The sequence below is a fragment of the Polypterus senegalus genome, chromosome 1 (genome assembly GCF_016835505.1).
Source record: "Polypterus senegalus isolate Bchr_013 chromosome 1, ASM1683550v1, whole genome shotgun sequence".
In the NCBI taxonomy this organism is placed as follows: domain Eukaryota; kingdom Metazoa; phylum Chordata; class Cladistia; order Polypteriformes; family Polypteridae; genus Polypterus; species Polypterus senegalus.
In genome coordinates this window covers 35,111,101-35,128,956 of record NC_053154.1, presented here as the reverse complement: position 1 = coordinate 35,128,956, position 17,856 = coordinate 35,111,101, and the positions used below count along the sequence as shown (strand labels likewise).

Here is a 17,856-nt window from a genome sequence, read left to right as displayed (position 1 = left end):
CACCGTGTCACCCACATGTGTGTAAGTATTTAAACAAAACTACCAATTTATCTGTAACATGTAACATACATACTGTAATGCATTTCATCATGAAAGTGATATCAAGTATAAATCTAAGGATTCTAAATGTGCAGAGAGTTAGAATATCATACATTTAATGTGTTCGATGTGGTGATCTATAGCTGGCGATCCGCTGCTGTCAGGACCGGAGGAAGCCATAGAAAAAAAGACAGCACAGACGACGGTATGTGAGACTTTTAAAATGTATTGTGTCATTACGATCGGGAATATGTGATGCTTGAATATAAAAGCACCACGAATGTATTTGTATGTCGGCATTTTGCTTCACCACATCGAACCATTCATCAAACTTCGAAACGCGCACATCGATCCCGTAGGATCCGCATAGTGACTGCTAATTTCTGTCGCATGTAGATAGTAAACAGAGACTCTGATGACACATTCCAAGTTTTAGCACACTGTGCCCCCCGACTTTTTGCTGGCACTGCAACTCGCGCACGCGTCACTTTAATTTCTGAGGAACTGCTCAGAGGATGCGTCAAATGAACGCTGAGAACGCGTGGCAGCCATGATGAGGGTGCGTACGCATTTTGAGCGTGAAGTATAAACGAGCGCTTATCCTCTTCTTGATTGGTGACCAGTTTTGCTGCTAATTAACTTCATTTCCTTATACTTGAAATGACTTGTTTTTTTTAAGATTTGTTACCCTGATCATTCCTCTGATCGTTCCCCTGAATTGCTTCATTTCTTTCCTTAAATGGCACCCAAACAGAAATGAAATGTGACACAAGTGAGCCAACAGAAGGCCAACTCAGTCAGGGCCTCAAACTCCAACCAGTTGCTTAATTAGGCTCTGCTTCTTGTCGTTCATTAAACCCGTTCTTTAATTCCATGGCTTGTTGCTGCTCTTATTGTGTAATAGCAGACATTTCTGAAATTGTTGATTTTCTCTTTTCTAAGAGCAGCACTGTTCGAATGTTTTGTGGACCTGAGCAGATCAGCATTCCTGAGACCTTCACCCTTCTTTATTTTCAGATATTGTATGGTCGACACAGTTTGCTGGTCATGTTTTGGCTCATTTTGTATCTTATTATTTGGATGCTATTTAAGGAAAAAGAAACAATTAGAGGGTCAGGGTCTTCAGGTGCAAGTCAATTACAACTAATTCAAAAGAAGTGAATTAGCAGCAAAAACAGGTCACTAATTAAGAGAAGGGTTAGAATGAAAACCTGCAGCCACTGTGGCCCTCCAGGACTGGAGTTTGAGACCACCGCTCTAAATAAACACAGACGCCGTATTGCTGGTTTTTGGCTGCCGTTGGTTATCATATCCGTATCACACCATCACCTGTAAACACCTTCGTTTCAAGTCTGTGCATAGCGACGCATAACCACTTTGCAGAGTGGCTCATGTTTGGACCCCTGCATGATGCATGCGGAAGTCAGCATGGCAGCCGACTCAAACACATCAACAACGACTGACAGAAATGCACACAAACAAAACAAATCGATGAAATACACTATCATAAAAAAAGTAAAATAATCAACAAGGGCTGCACAATAATGTTAAACTACTACAGTATATAGTCATCTGTATATGGTTTAGGACAGATGGATGTGTATGAAGAGGCAAACCGGTGAACTAGCTCTGAGTGTGCCCCTCAATAGCTGTCTTATGGTCGTTATGATGAATTTAAAAGGGCTTTATGGACTGTTTGAACACATTTCTAGAATAGTATTTTTCCTATGTTAGCATTTTCCAGGAATGGGGATGGGATGAGTTTAGACACAAGTCCTTCCCCTCAGGAAGAAAGACTGGATGGAGGGACAGACATCTTATAAGCTTCAATTGATAAGTGGACAGGCATCACAGAGAGCTGGAGACAGTCACAAAGAAAGATGATGAGAGACGAGATGGCGGCAGGGAGAAGTGACTAGAAAGAGCTGTCCAGAAATGACTTCACCAGAGACCTTGTGTAACTACTGTACTATGATTATGGGCCACCAGGAATCGACTTACATAAGAACATAAGTCATTTGAGGAGCGAGAGGGGACCACTCAGCCCATCACGTCAGTTTGCTAAGCTAATAGCTAAGCTGTCCACTGTGACATACAGTGGTGTGAAAAACTATTTGCCCCCTTCCTGATTTCTTATTCTTTTGCATGTTTGTCACACAAAATGTTTCTGATCATCAAACACATTTAACCATTAGTCAAATATAACACAAGTAAACACAAAATGCAGTTTTTAAATGATGGTTTTATTATTTAGGGAGAAAAAATCCAAACCTACATGGCCCTGTGTGAAAAAGTAATTGCCCCCTGAACCTAATGACTGGTTGGGCCACCCTTAGCAGCAATAACTGCAATCAAGTGTTTGCGATAACTTGCAATGAGTCTTTTTGAGCGCTCTGGAGGAATTTTGACCCACTCATCTTTGCAGAATTGTTGTAATTCAGCTTTATTTGAGGGTTTTCTAGCATGAACCGCCTTTTTAAGTATGATGTTCTTTTTCTGAAATGCTGTGTTCCTTTTACGCCAGATGTAACGGGACATTTGCCTTCCAAAAAGTTCAACTTTTGTCTCATCAGTCCACAAGGTATTTTCCCAAAAGTCTTGGCAATCATTGAGATGTTTCTTAGCAAAATTGAGATGAGCCCTAATGTTCTTTTTGCTTAACAGTGGTTTGCGTCTTGGAAATCTGCCATGCAGGCCGTTTTTGCCCGGTCTCTTTCTTATGGTGGAGTCGTGAACACTGACCTTAATTGAGGCAAGTGAGGCCTGCAGTTCTTTAGACGTTATCCTGGGGTCTTTTGTGACCTCTCGGATGAGTCGTCTCTGCGCTCTTGGGGTAATTTTGGTCGGCCGGCCACTCCTGGGAAGGTTCACCACTGTCCCATGTTTTTGCCATTTGTGGATAATGGCTCTCACTGTGGTTTGCTGGAGTCCCAAAGCTTTAGAAATGGCTTTATAACCTTTACCAGACTGATAGATCTCAATTACTTCTGTTCTAATTTGTTCCTGAATTTCTTTGGATCTTGGCATGATGTCTAGCCTTTGAGGTACTTTTGGTCTACTTCTCTGTGTCAGGCAGCTCCTATTTAAGCGATTTCTTGATTGAAACAGCTGTGGCAGTAATCAGGCCTGGGGGTGGCTACGGAAATTGAACTCAGGTGTGATACACCACAGTTAGGTTATTTTTTAACAAGGGGCAATTACTTTTCACACAGGGCCATGTAGGTTTGGATTTTTTCTCCCTAAATAATAAAAACCATCATTTAAAAACTGCATTTTGTGTTTACTTGTGTTATATTTGACTAATGGTTAAATGTGTTTGATGATCAGAAACATTTTGTGTGACAAACATGCAAAAGAATAAGAAATCAGGAAGGGGGCAAATAGTTTTTCACACCACTGTACACATCAACTCAGTCTTCGTCATCTGCCACACTAGATCCAAGTTGTATGGTATTAAAGGCCACATCTATATTTTACTTTTGTTTTATGGCTCCTCACCAAAAAAAAAAGAATCTGTGTATCTGATTAAAGGGGATTTAATGCTTTCAGGAACGGTGTCCCCAGTGCAGTGTTCGATGCCCTTTTTGTTTCATTTCAACTCATCCCTTTCATCGTAAACAAGTTTACTGATCAGGGTGATTTTTGAAATCTGCTCATCTATGGACTGTAATACAAAACCATTATTATCACTGAAGAAACATCTGAGAGCAAATGAAATGATTTCTCAGCACTCTAAGGCATCAAAACGAGTCGATTATCTCCGTTAAATGGCTGATTTGAGTTAAAGATCTACATATGCTTTGAGCTTTCCCAAATGCAGCATTGCCAGTCTTGAATTTAAGGCTTTTTAACTGATACTGAAAACCAAAAGGAAATCCTTTTACCTGCCCTTATTGGGGTCCTTTCCTTCCAACATGGTGTAAAGATTCTGCCGCACAGCAAAGTTCTCAGCTTTGTCCACATAGATCACTGGCAGAAGGAACATGGAGAACAGTGTCAGATAAATCATAAAATATGCTCTCACTAGCCACTCTATCACATCCATTGATTCAGTAGCACAAGTAGTCTGCGCTTCCAAGCAACTGATCACATTACTCCAACTCATAAATAGAGAGCGCAACTCACCTGTTTAGTTATTCGCTAAGACTAGCCATCTAAATGCTTTTCACTTCTGCACGACTGGTGGTGGGCAGCACGGTGGCGCAGTGGGTAGCGCTGCTGCCTCGCAGTTAGGAGACTTGGGTTTGCGTGGAGTTTGCATGTTCTCCCCGTGTCTGCGTGGGTTTCCTCCCACAGTCCAAAGACATGCAGGTTAGGGGGATTGGCGATTTGAAATTGTCCCTGGTGTGTATGTGTGTGTGCCCTGTGTTGGCTGGGATTGGCTCCAGCAGACCCCCGTAACCCTGTAGTTAGGATATAGCGGGTCGGATAATGAATGGATGGATGACTGGTGGTGAGATGTGCTTCCCTGATCTCAGAAATAGCTGCCCTCTTGTGATTTCCCACCCACTCCAAACTCCAATGTTTACAGATCAGGGTGCAACAAACCATAAAAATCCAGTGTGTGACACATCTGTGGGCAGGAAACACCTTCTATAATGCGAGACGTCAGAGGAGTAGAGCTGACAGAAATGTGGTGAGTAAAACAGTGTGGCGCCGAGGGAGATGTCTACATGTAGAGCGAGTTGGACCTTGAAGTAGACGACTCCTGGTTAGAGACTCTCAGCTGGGAGAGTTTTGATGAGGCTGTAGTGGTAACGTTTACATTTATTTATCTGGCCGAAGCCAGCTTTGAGATACAGTTGGCTCTGTTTCTGTTCTTCTTCCAGTTGGAGCGGAGGCCGGTGACGTGACCTGCACAAAGTCACACAGTGTCAGCAGCAGTGATATTTCACTTCTGATATTAATAGTTTTTATTTTATTTTTATTACATTCTAGTTTTCAGTGGAGTCAACAATTTTTTTTTTGTTTAGTTCTGTGTGTAACAGTTTAGTTTTTATTTTATTTAGTTCTGGCTTTTTTTTACATAATATTAGTACAATTTTAGTTTTTTTTTTTCCTGTTGCAAGACCACAATGCTGGCCTTCACATATTTCAATGCCAGCAAAATACCCTGACAGTTCATAATGGCGTTTAACACAACTTGACTCTCAATGACCAATCAGATCAAGTGACCTAATGAGTGTAGTCAGCAAGATCGAATGTTTCAACCCAAGAAGCCGGTCTGTGTAAGCGCGTTATTACTGTTAAGCTTTAAACGAGCACGCATTTCGAGAGATTTGTTCATGTTGCAACGACGTCCATTGCGCAGATAGTGAAAATACTCGCTCGACAAGCACCTGTAATGCTGATACACAGACGAGGTCCTCGCCAACTGGCACTAGCAGGCTGTACGTTGACGATTTGTGCTGCCAGCTGGCGCTAGCAGGCTGTACGTTGACGATTTGTGCTGCCAGCCAGGACTGAAGCAGTGACGTGCGGTGAGGTTCATGGCTGGTGACATCTTCAGAGTCGGATTTACAAATACATGAACCCAAAAGAGTAGCTTATTCACTATTCAGATGCCAGCCAGCATGCACATTGACTACTGGTTATGTTTCATATCTCATCAGCATTCTTTACACACACACACATAGGTAGGTAGGTGAGGTTCTTATATGACTAAGAAACAACGTTACATTTAGAGCGGCGAGAGAGAGCGGAGAGAGCGCATTTGCTCGGCACCCTCCAAGTGTTCTAAATTTGCCGTTGCAATTCCATAATTCAAACTCATTCAATACAAATGAAAGTATAGAGAGGTGTACAAAAATGGATTTCAGTTTTGACCTTAATTGAAATATTTAGTTGTTTTTAAAAGCTTTTAATTCTGATGCTTTAATCAATTTTATTACAGACTGTTCAACAAAATAATAAGAGAAACAAAAGAATATTTTATTTAAGGTCAAAATTTAGTTTTTAAATAATAGATTTTTTTCTTAGTCTAAACCCATTTTTTTTTTTTTATAAAATTGAAAACCGTTTATGGTCTTAACTTTATTTGTTAATGAAGTCTATGTTCCTATTCCTCTCCAAGAAAATGTCTGTCGCTTTCTTGTAAAAGTCCTCTTTATTTTCCTTTGGTTTTAAAAGTCTTAATCTTCCATTTTGGCTGTCAGTCGGAACAAAAAATAAAAATAAACGGACTGCTGCAGTGCATTTGACTTTCTGATATCGCTAACTTCTTGGCGTCTGCGTAGAGGAACAGCGGCAACGAGCGCCTGTTGGGCTCACAGGCGCCTCCTTCATGGTGGCACGGTACTGTCTGCTCACCTTGTGCCTTTTCACTCCGGTTTTATGCCCGATCAGCAAGACTAACTATGTCACACACATTCATTAAAGTTATCAGCCGGACTGTGGAAAATCAGGGTTTGTAATAAACGTGTCTACAAACATTATATTGGCGACATACAGAGACAGCAACAGGCACTCGCCAATCGCATGCAGGTGAGGTGAGGCTCGTCCTGTGTCATCGCTGCCGCACCTCGTGTTTCTCCCGTTTGATCAGGAAATTCGCAGTGGGATTTTGACTATAAAATGATCAAAATTATTGGAATTACACAGAAAACAAATTTATAGCACAGACCAATGGACAAATTTATTTTATGTTATCATTATTAGTTTTTTTTTTTTACTTTTCATGATGACAGGTGACACCGAACGTCCCATTATGAAGTGCAGTCATGGTGCCCGAGAAGTGCTGGACTTCCTCTAAGTTCTGATCCAGCTGGCCCTGCACTGAGACTCCGAAACTCTTTTCTTCTTCTTGCACGCTACATTTGCTTTTATTATCATATGTGCTGTAATTAAAGTATTTCCACACATTACATTCTCGCTTTATACCTGCAAATATCTGTGTAAAACTCGCCATCGTCAACCACACGTGCTTACTGCTTCAACCCGACGAGTCAAATGTACTCAACAAACAAACAGCGGTCCTTTACGGAAGTTGCGCCACGTGACTCTAGTAAGCCCAAGTCACAAGATCACCGCATAGTGAACAGCGCAACGTAACTGAAGGCTCAGGGTGACCTACAAACAACCCGTCTGTACGACTGAACCGGACTGAACGAAAATGCTTTTTTCGTTTTTTTCTCAATTTTTGCTATTGCTTTAGTTCGTTCAAATATCACTAATGTTTATTTTTATTTAGTTTTAGTTTCTTAATTTGCCTTAATTTCAGTTCACGTTCTTGTAAAACGAAAAAACAATACGTTTAGTTCTAGTTCTCGTCATGAAAATATCACTTGTCAGCAGTGGGACAATCCAAGAGTTTGAAGCCCAAAGCTTTAACTGCTGTGCCACACTGCTTACCTATAGTAACACGATCAGCAAGTCTGGACTGATTAAGATGAAGACAACAGCATAATTAAAATATGGTTTAGGAGTTAAGCTTGTTAACCCATAAGAGGCCTATCTATCTATTATATAGTGCCTTACACATACATCTGTCTATCTATCTATTATATAGTGCCTTATACATCTATCTATCTATCTATTATATAGTGCCTTTCCTATCTATCTATCTATCTATCTATTATATAGTGCCTTACACATCTATCTATCACTCATATAGTGCCTTTCATCTATCACTCATATAGTGCCTTTCATCTATCACTCATATAGTGCCTTTTATCTATCAATCATATAGTGCCTTTCATCTATCTATCTATCTATCTATCTATCTATCTATTATATAGTGCCTTTTCTATCTATCTATCTATTATATAGTGCCTTTCCTATCTATCTATCTATCTATCTATCTATCTATCTATCTATCTATCTATCTATCTATCTATCTATCTATCTATCTATTATATAGTGCCTTACACATCTATCTATCTATCTATTATATAGTGCCTTACACATCTATCTATCTATCTATCTATCCCCCACAGTATTAGCGCTGCAGCCTCTCAGCTCTGTTCCTGGTCACTGCCTCTGTGGAGTTTGCCCTTCTCTTGAATCTCAGAGGGTTTTCTGCCCACCTTCCTAAGACCTCAAGTGGTCCTTAGCTATTTATGAGAGGATTTTCTGTATGTAGTTTATTTAACATTATTTTTAGCAAGAATACGTGCATTTTGGACATGGTGAGCATGTCATTAGGGATTATGTGACTTGAGTAACTTGAGACTTTTTCATGGACCTTTTCACATTGCTTGCTGTTTGTTCAGTGTTGGTCCCCACTCATCTATTGTGTCTGGAAGTTTTTCTCTGTTCTCCATTAAAACATTTTTCTCAGCCATCACTACAGTATGGGGAATGTAACAGGTAAAAAATGGGATCTTTAAGCTTGATAACCTCAGTAGACAATGAATGGACGGACAAGCATCCACAACTTTGAACCTTAACAAGCACTGAGTAAGCCAAAATAAAATATAAACGTTATGAGATGGCAATACTGTCATCTTTGGAGGTCTCAGTGATTGAAATTTGGGAATCTGCAGATGGTAAGAACACAGGCCATGTAGCTAAATTATTGTTCACCATGGCCTCTTGGGTTCAGGTTATGATACATCTCCATGAAATCTGTGTAAACAAACAGGTGTCCCATCCATGTATTAATGTAAGATTGCTCTCTTTGTCTTTTGCAGGTGTACTTTTCCAGAAAACTGGGAAAGAAGAACAAAATTCTCTTTTCTGTCAATGGTCCTCTATGCATTCTTGCTACTGTAAGGATTGTTGATCTATCCACTCATTTTTATAGCAACATGACCTGATTTAGGGGACAAGGAGTTTGAATCTACCCTCACACCTGGGACCAGACCTCCACAAGGCCTGCTTAGGAACATTTGGGAACGCTGCCTATTGGCATAATGGTATGTCTTTAAATTAGGTGGAAGCTTATATATGTGTGGGTGAAACATCCACAAAAACGTCATTTCCTCAATCACAGCCGTAACATAATACCCTGTACGTCTTCACCAACACCTTTCAAAGAAACCAGGTCTGCATGTAGCCATACTGTGGGGATTGTCATATCAGTCAGTCGGCCATTTTCTAACCTGCTCAGTCCTGGACAGGGTCACGGGGGGTCTGCTAGAGCCTGTCCCAGCTAGCATGGCGCTCAAGGCAGGAACAAACCCTGGACAGGGCACCAGACCATCTCAGGGCAAACACGCACCCACCCACCCTAAGCACACGCTAGGGCCAATCCACCTAACCTGCATGTCCCTGGACTGTGGTAGGAAACCAGAGCACCCTGAGGAAACCCACACTGACATGAGGAGAACACGCAAACTCCATGCAGGGAGGATGCAGGACGTGGGACACGAACCCTGGTCTCCTTAATGCGAGGCAGCGGTGCCACCTTTGCGCCACTGTGCCACTGTCATACCATATTAGAATATTTATTTTTGATATTAATGTTCATCATGAAATCTCAAACCTCTTGTGAAGTTGTAGTGTATCTCTTCGCCTTGTGTTGGTTTCCGTAGTGAAATGGGTGTCTCTGTTGTCTCCGGGGGGACTCCATATATTCTGTACTCCACATAGAGTTGTTGAATCTCTTCATCGAGAGCCACCCGTGACTCGGGAACAATAGTCAGTGACAGGATTTCTACTCTTAGACGCTCAGACTGCTGTCAGACAAGAGAAGAGGTGAGAGAAAATGTGTCAACAGTGCAGTCTTCCTTTCCCCTAAATCAGTCTGGCTTGTCAGTGACATGGACCCCCAAGTGCTTATAAGCAGTGCATCGTGACTGGGCTCTTGGGCACACACCGCAAACAGCCTTAAAAGGACTGAAGCTTTCTCTGGTTTTCATTCCCATTTGAACCTCTCTTAAAGATAAATAACTTTTTATGGCCTGTATTTTACTGCAGTGGGCTGGCGCCCTGCCTGGGGTTTGTTTCCTGCCTTGTGCCCTGTGTTGGCTGGGATTGGCTCCAGCAGACCCCCGTGACCATGTAGTTAGGATATAGCGGGCTGGATAATGGATGGAGTGTATTTTAGTAGTCTCCCTGTTGCTTACGTTGACAACCCAGAGCAGATGGCACTATTTGTAATACGATAATTCATCCAGCCCACTATATCCTAACTACAGGGAAACGGGGGTCTGCTGGAGTCACAGGGCGCAAGGCAGGAAACAATATCCTGGGCAGGGCGCCAGCCCACCACAGAGCACACACACCCACGCCAATGCACCTAACCTGCATGTCTTTGGACTGTGGGAGGAAACCCATGCAGCAGACCATGCAAACTCCACGCAGGGAGGACCCGGGAAGTGGACCAAGGCAGTGCTACCCATTGTCCCACCATGCCACCCTAATGCAATAATATCATTTCAATTCATTTTGTCATGTTGCCCTCCTTGTTCCCCCCCACTGGATTCTCAACACACTGAGCTGAATACTGAAATCCACCACTTACCATCTTGGTGGGCAGTGCGGGTTTCGGTATGACAACAGCATCACTGTCAGAGGTCTGGGAGTCGCTCGAGTCTGCCATGCTCACAACTTCTTCCAGGACTGAAAGAACAACATCAACACAGTTAAGATTGTTAAAATGTCAGCGTGTGCTTCATTTACTCCCATCACAAAACCCGTTAACTTTAAAAACTGACTTTCAGTGGCACTCAGTTTGTGGAAAGGCTAAATCCACTGTGCTCCCGCCATAATGGACCCCTCACTCTCTTTTCTTCCACTGTGTGTACAAGTTTGGGAATTGAATTCTGCCTTTCCCCTTCATTGCACTTTGTTCTGTTTGGCTCATGTCCACTAGTTCTGCTGATTCTCAGGTTATTATCACAGGCGTCACAAGTGTCTTAAGAAAAAAAAAATCAATGAAATGTCACCTTGGCCGTCTTCGTTCATCTCCGTCACTGTTTGCACTCCATTTAATGTGGAGTCTTCCTCCTCCACATCCTGTAGTTCCATCTCTTCCATCATTTTCACTTCTTTGGACTGCTGTTAAGTTTGTAAAATTGTTGTTAAGTCATCTGTTTCTTTCAAGATACAGTTTTACACGCACACACCCTTCTAATGGGCAGTATTGCTGTGTTCACACACTATAGGGACAGACGAAAAATCCAAGGCTCCCAATGGGAATGCTCTTTGAAGTGGTCTCTACCAGGTGACAATTCAGAGAAGGCAACGCCAACCAAACTGACCAAGCAATATTGACCTTTCACCCTCGGTTAAAAATGTAAAAACAAACCTGTCAGCCATTCCTGGTGCCATGTCGTACAGTATTTGGAGTGAGGAGATCCATTTATTGTGTCTAGTTTGGTTTTTATCATATTGAAAAAACGGAGCTTATCCTTAATTGACCCAGCAGCCAGTTAACAGAGATCCTGTATGTCACATTTATGGGGACACAACGGAGTGGCAGGCCGAGGCACTGCGAATACAGTAATCCCTCGCTATATCGCGCTTCGACTTTCGCGGCTTCACTCTATCGCGGATTTTAAATGTAAGCACATCTAAATATATATCATGGATTTTTCGCTGGTTCGCCGCTTTCTGCGGACAATGGGTCTTTTAATTTAGATTACATGCTTCCTCAGTTTGATTGCCCAGTTGATTTCATACAAGGGACGCTATTGGCGGATGGCTTAGAAGCTACCCAATCAGAGCACGTATTACATATTAACTAAAACTCCTCAATGCTATAAGATATTCTTCCCGCGTGGCGCTTGTTTGCTTCTCTCTATCTTTCTCACTCTCTCTGCCTGACGGAGGGGCTGTTTGCACAGAGGACACGGAGGCTCCTCTACAAAATGCCGCTTTATCGCGGTGCTTCTGTATACTTAAAAGCAAGTATTGATCTTTTGATTGTTTGCTTTTCTTAGCAAGCGCTCTCTCTTTGACATTCTCTGCTCCTGACCGCGCTCTTTTGAAGATAAGATATGTTTGCTTTCTTTTAATTGTGAGAAAGAACTGTCATCTCTGTCTTGTAATGAAGCACAGTTTAAACGTTTGACTAAAGGGTGTTATTTCATGTCTAGAGGGCTCTAATAATGTTAACAGGTTGGGAGAGTTTATAAGGGCTTAAAATATATAAAAATAACCATACAAACATATGGTTTCTACTTCGTGGATTTTCACCTATCGCGGGGGGGTCTGGAACGCAACATTACTGTAGTTTTCCTGAAAATCCCCACGGCGCGTGAACACAGCGTTAGTCCTGCGTACGTAGAAGGTTACGGTGAGTAGATACTGAAGTACTTTGTGTGTTTCAAGGGGGAAATCTCATTTTTGCAGAAGCTCAAGAAGTGTGAGAAATGACAACTCCCTCTAATACATACAAAGATTTACACAAAAATGAAAAGCTTCTCATGTTACTAAACATAACAGAGCAGTTAGGCGGAGAGGCCTTATGGAGGAGTATTGCCGTAAGTATGACGGAGCCCTAACAGCATTTCTGGACAAACTTCTCTTGAATTGTTTGTTGGCTAAAAGTGCTTAACCATTGTTTTTCATGGGGGGCAGAGTTTGGGTGGTCAAACGAGGGCACACTTGAATGTCTGATGTATTTAGTCACGCGTTAAGTTTATATGTCCCGTGTTTTCAGTGTATCTGGTAAGTCAAGACTCAAATGCGAATGGCTAGCAAATTTGGATCAAACTGAGAGATTCTTCATCTTCTTTTTCTTCTTCATCTTTTCCAATTTCTGTGTGAGGTCAGGCAGTCAGTCATCTTCCAACCCGCTATATCCTAACACAGGGCCACGAGGGTCTGCTGGAGCCAATCCCAGCCAACACAGAGCACAAGGCAGGAACAAATCCTCGGGTAGGGTGCCAGTCCACCACAGGGCACACACACACACCAACATCAGGAACAATTTAGGATCGCCAATGCACCTAACCTGCATGTCTTTGGACTGTGGGAGGAAACCCACGCAGACACGGGGAGAACATGCAAACTCCTGGGAAACGAACCCAGGTCTCCTTACTGCGAGGCCGCAGCGCTACCACTGTGCCACCGTGCCGTCTGCATGAGGTCAATGTGATTAATCAACCTTCTCCATTTGGTTTGGTCCTTCACCTCCTAACCCTTCAGATTTTCATTAACTTTATCCATCCACCTCTGCTTTGGCCTCCCTTGTTTTGTCCACACCTGTACTTCCATTCCCATCACTCGTTTGCCCACAGAGTCATTGTCTCTTCTCATCACATGTCCATACCACGTCAGCCTTCTTTCCTGTACTTTCTCAGATATCTCTCCCACTTCTGTTGTACCTCTGATTGTCTCATTTCTTATTCTGTCATTTTTTGCAACTCCACGCATCTGTCCTCACGGGTGGTGCTGCTGCTTTGCATTCAGGAGACTGTGGAAGATTGTGGGTTTGCTTCCCAATTCCTCCCTGTGTGGATAGCACATTGAGTACTGAGAAAAGTGCAATATAAATGTAATGAATTATTATTATTATTATCTCACCATTTTCCTTTCTGCCACGTCTAACTTTTTCTCTTGTGCTCCCTTTACTGTCTCAGCTCCATACAGCATTGCTGGTCTTAAAAACTTGACCTTTAACCTACAACTTAATTCTTCAATCTCACAAGACCCCGATACCTCCTTCCAGTTGTTCCACCCGCACTGCACTCTATGGGTTATCTTTGCATCTAATTCTCCATTTTATTTATTTGGAATTCAAAACATCCACGCATCAAAAGAGCGACCCTACAAAGACAAAAGGCAGAAGGCGGCATGGCTCTACCTAACTTCCAGTTTTATTACAGTCGATAAGAACCTGGACACAAATAGAAGAACATACACAGGCTTGGACCGCAATAGAAGTAAAATCCTGCAGTACTTCTTTGTATTCCCTGCTCTGCGCTCCAATAAACACACGTTATCGGCAATACACTAATAACCCAATTGCGCTCCACTCACTTAGAATCTGGAACCAATGTAGAAAGCATTTTAAGACGGTGAAGCTTCTTTCTGTGGCACCCCTGCAAGAGAACCACCTCTTTCAACCCTCACAAACATATGCAGTTTTTAATATCTGGAAAAAATTTGGAATTAACTTGCTTAGAGATCTTTATATAGACAACGTCTTTGCATCCTATGAACAATTACATTCCAAATTTAACATTCCAGCTACACATTTCTTTCACTATCTTCAAATCAGGAACTTTGTTAAACAGAACCTTCCAGATTTTCCTCATCTTGCACCCTCATCCACGCTGGAAAAAATATTGCTCAATCTCAAGGACTCGGACACCATCTCTACAATATTTAAAATCCTTTTACAATCCCTTCCTTTCAAAGATCCAAGAGGACACTGGGAAAATGATCTCTCAATTAATATATCAGAAAAGGAGTGGAAAGTAGCAATGCAGAGAATTCACTCAAGCTCCATATGCGCAAAGCATACAATTATACAACTCAAAATTATATATCGAGCACATCTGTCTCGACTAAAACTCTCCAAAATGTTTCCAGGGCATGATCCAACCTGCGAACGTTGCAACCAAGTCCCAGCCTCACTGGGTCACATGTTCTGGGCCTGCACCAAATTAACATTATTCTGGACTCACAATCCCTCCTAACCCATTAACAGCTGTATTTGGGGTTCTTCCAGAGGGTCTTAAAGTGGAGAAAGACAAACAAATTGTGATTGCATTCACTACACTGTTGGCACGCAGACTTATTCTGATAAACTGGAAGAACCCAAACTCTCCTCTTTTAAGTCAGTGGGAAACCGATGTGTTATACTCTTTGAAATTGGAAAAAATCAAATACTCAGTTAGAGGATCTGTACAGACTTTTTTCAAAACATGGCAGGATCTAATCAGTAATATTTTAAAATAAGTTTATAAAGCACAGAGAATTTATTAATTTAGGTATGTTTACAAGCCTTACATTTTACGCCGTTTGGCTTGCTCTCTCTTTCAGGTGGGGATTGATCTGTTCTTAACATAATTCTTCTTTTTGTAAAAACTTGATTGCTTTGTATGGATTGTAATAAAATTAATAATAAATAAATAAATAAATAATTCTCCATTTTAGGCTGCCACTGATCCTAGAGCCCTGCGGTGTGCTGGCGCCCTGCCCGGGGTTTGTTTCCTGCCTTGCGCCGTGTTGGCTGGGATTGGCTCTAGCAGACCCCATGACCCTGTAGTTAGGATATAGTGGCTTGGATAATGGATGGATGGATGGACTGATCCTAGATCTTTAAATGTATCCGCTCTTGACAACAGCTCTCCCTTCCAGCTAACTTCTGAATCGTGATTGTTGTATGTGATTGTTTTGTCAGTTGCTTTACGTTCAGTTATTGATTATTGTGCTCAGTGTCTTTTGTGACTTATGTTGTCTACTGGGGAGAGTGTGAGTTTGGAACACAGTACATGGCGTTAGTTAAGAAACAGCATTAGAGACGTATCTCTGCGTGTGTCTTTACTTCATCCTTAAGGACACTACACTGACCATCATTAAACCTCACACTGTATTCTCTCTTCTTTCCTTTTACCTTCAATCCTCCATCTTCCAAAGCCCTTCTCCATTCTTCTTCCAGGTTTCTGTCCAGCTTCTCTTTTCTGGTGCTACACAGCCCAACATCAGAGACTAAGCTGCAGTTTGGGGGGTCAGCAAGTGTAGTCTGACACACCAGCGTTCACCTCCAGTGCCTGGGGTTCCCAGGGTCCATTCCAGATGACCAGTCTTTGTCAAAATTAATTGGGATATCATTTCTAGTCTCCCTTGGGCATCAGGGTACTAATGGCCACCATCTCCGGCCTAACTCAAAGACCACGGACTGGCATTCCCATTCTAGCACTGTGATAAGGTTACGTTAGGGTTATTGTATCGAACCTTTTACTTGAAGGTGGCTGTTAAGCCGTTATTCTTTGCCTCTTACCTCCACCGGTTCCTCTCTTGGCACCTCTTGCTCTTGTGTTTGGACAGGATCAGCTTTGAGTTCTTCTGTTCCACTTGCCTCGGCTGCATCAGAAGGCGCTGACATGCAAAGCTTCTTCCTACGCCTGGAGAATCCATGTGGCGGGTGACTGGATGGAGCTGCCTGGAGGGAAGTCTGGACAGATATGTGTAGTTAGTTAGCTGGTCTTTGGTTCTGAAACGCCATCAGACGCAGATAGATAGATAGATAGATACTGTAGATACTTTATTAATCCCAAGGGGAAATTCACACATTCATAATGTGTCTGAGAGGAGATGAAGCTGGAAATGAGCCTGGACAAGGCAGGAGACATCAACCGTTGTCGCAGCAATGGATTATTATCTTGATTATTATTATACACAAAATAATTTATCTACAACCCCAAATCAGAAAATTTTTAGATAATATGAAAAATACAAATAAAAAGTAAAAGAGGCTGTGATTCCTTAATTTACTTTGACTTTGAGTAAGTATGTACCCAGGATACGCTTATTTCATGTTTTGTCAGTCAACTTCATTTCATTTCTTAATACACATCCATTCATGCATTTCACGCCTGCAACGCATTCCAAAACAAGTTGGGACGGTAAAGTAATCACCGCTTTGTAATGTCGCCATTCCTTCTCACAACACCTAAGAGACGTTTCGCATTAAGGACACCAATTGATGAAGCGTTTCAGGTGTTATTTTATCCTATTCTTCCGGCAAACACTTCTTAAGATGTGCAGCAGTACAGGGTTGTCATTGTTGCATTTTTCATTTCAAAATTCTCCACACGTTCTCTATTGAGGACAAGTGAAGACTGCAGGCAGGCCAGTCCAGTACCCGTGCCCTCGTCTTCTGCGGTCATGCCTTTGTAACGTCTGCAGAATGTGGTTTTGCATCATCTTGTTGAAAAATACAAGGATGTCCCTGGATGTCTTGAAGGCAGCATTTGGCGCTTGGTGCCACGGCCCACCTACCAAGTTGTTTTGCCTGCCTAAGGTAAAGTCATCCATCCCTGATGGAGGATCGCAGGAATCGTGGGAAAGAGGGGTCCTTTCATCAGATTAGCGCTATTTCAGCTATGGAATGGCCAATAGGTGGAGGCAGCTTGATGGATTAGGATTATATTATGTGATATCATCCATCCATCCATTATCCAACCCGCTGAATCTGAACACAGGGTCACGGGGGTCTTCTGGAGCCAATCCCAGCCAACACAGGGCACAAGGCAGGAACCAATCCTGGGCAGGGTGCCAACCCACCGCAGTATGTGATATCATCTATTGTTAAATTCTGCTCCATACTTCTAAAATATTTATTTTTATACTGTATTAAGGATCTGTTCTGTTCTTTGCATTGTATTGTATTGACCCATTGAGCTGGTACCACCTGCGCTGAGAGTTAAAGGCCACACTTAGTGAGGTAATCACTGCAAATTAACAATAAAATTAGGTTAGGATGGTACCTTGATTTAAACTGGTCATATTGGTGTACTGGTTGTATTGTATTGACCCCCTTCATTTTGACACCCACTGCATGCCCAACCTACCTGAAGAGGGGTCTCCCCTTGAACTGCCTTTCCTAAAGTTTCTTCCATTTTTTTCCCTACAAGGGTTTTTTTGGAAGTTTTTTCTTGTCTTCTTAGAGAGTCAAGGCTGGGGGGCTGTCATGAGGCAGGGCCTGTTAAAGCCCATTGCGACACTTCTTGTGTGATTTTGGGCTATACAAAAATAAATTGTATGTATTGCATTGTATTTGTTGCTCTCAAATCTCAGTGTACTTTTCTACATTAACGCTGCCATCACAGAAGTATAAATGACTTTTTCCAAGGGCACTGACACAACCCCATACCATGGCACAGCCTGGCTTTTGGACTTGTTGCTGATAACCAGTCTGGATGGTCCTGAGCACATGACATCCACTTTGTCCAGAAAAGATCAGGAATACTGATTCGT

General features: G+C 42.2%; 1 protein-coding gene across 1 annotated transcript in view; it reads right to left on the bottom strand.

The window, feature by feature from the left end:
• The window catches only part of LOC120519288 (protein fantom-like), a 126,668-nt gene that overhangs the window by 15,456 nt on the left and 93,356 nt on the right, over positions 1–17,856 (bottom strand). Inside the window, exons 24-28 of the mRNA XM_039742574.1 lie at positions 15,878–16,039; positions 10,869–10,980; positions 10,445–10,542; positions 9,464–9,656; positions 3,924–4,008 (exon numbers count right to left, since the gene is read on the bottom strand). Coding sequence (XP_039598508.1) covers positions 3,924–4,008; positions 9,464–9,656; positions 10,445–10,542; positions 10,869–10,980; positions 15,878–16,039 — 650 coding nt within the window. The remainder of the gene's footprint in view (positions 1–3,923; positions 4,009–9,463; positions 9,657–10,444; positions 10,543–10,868; positions 10,981–15,877; positions 16,040–17,856) is intronic.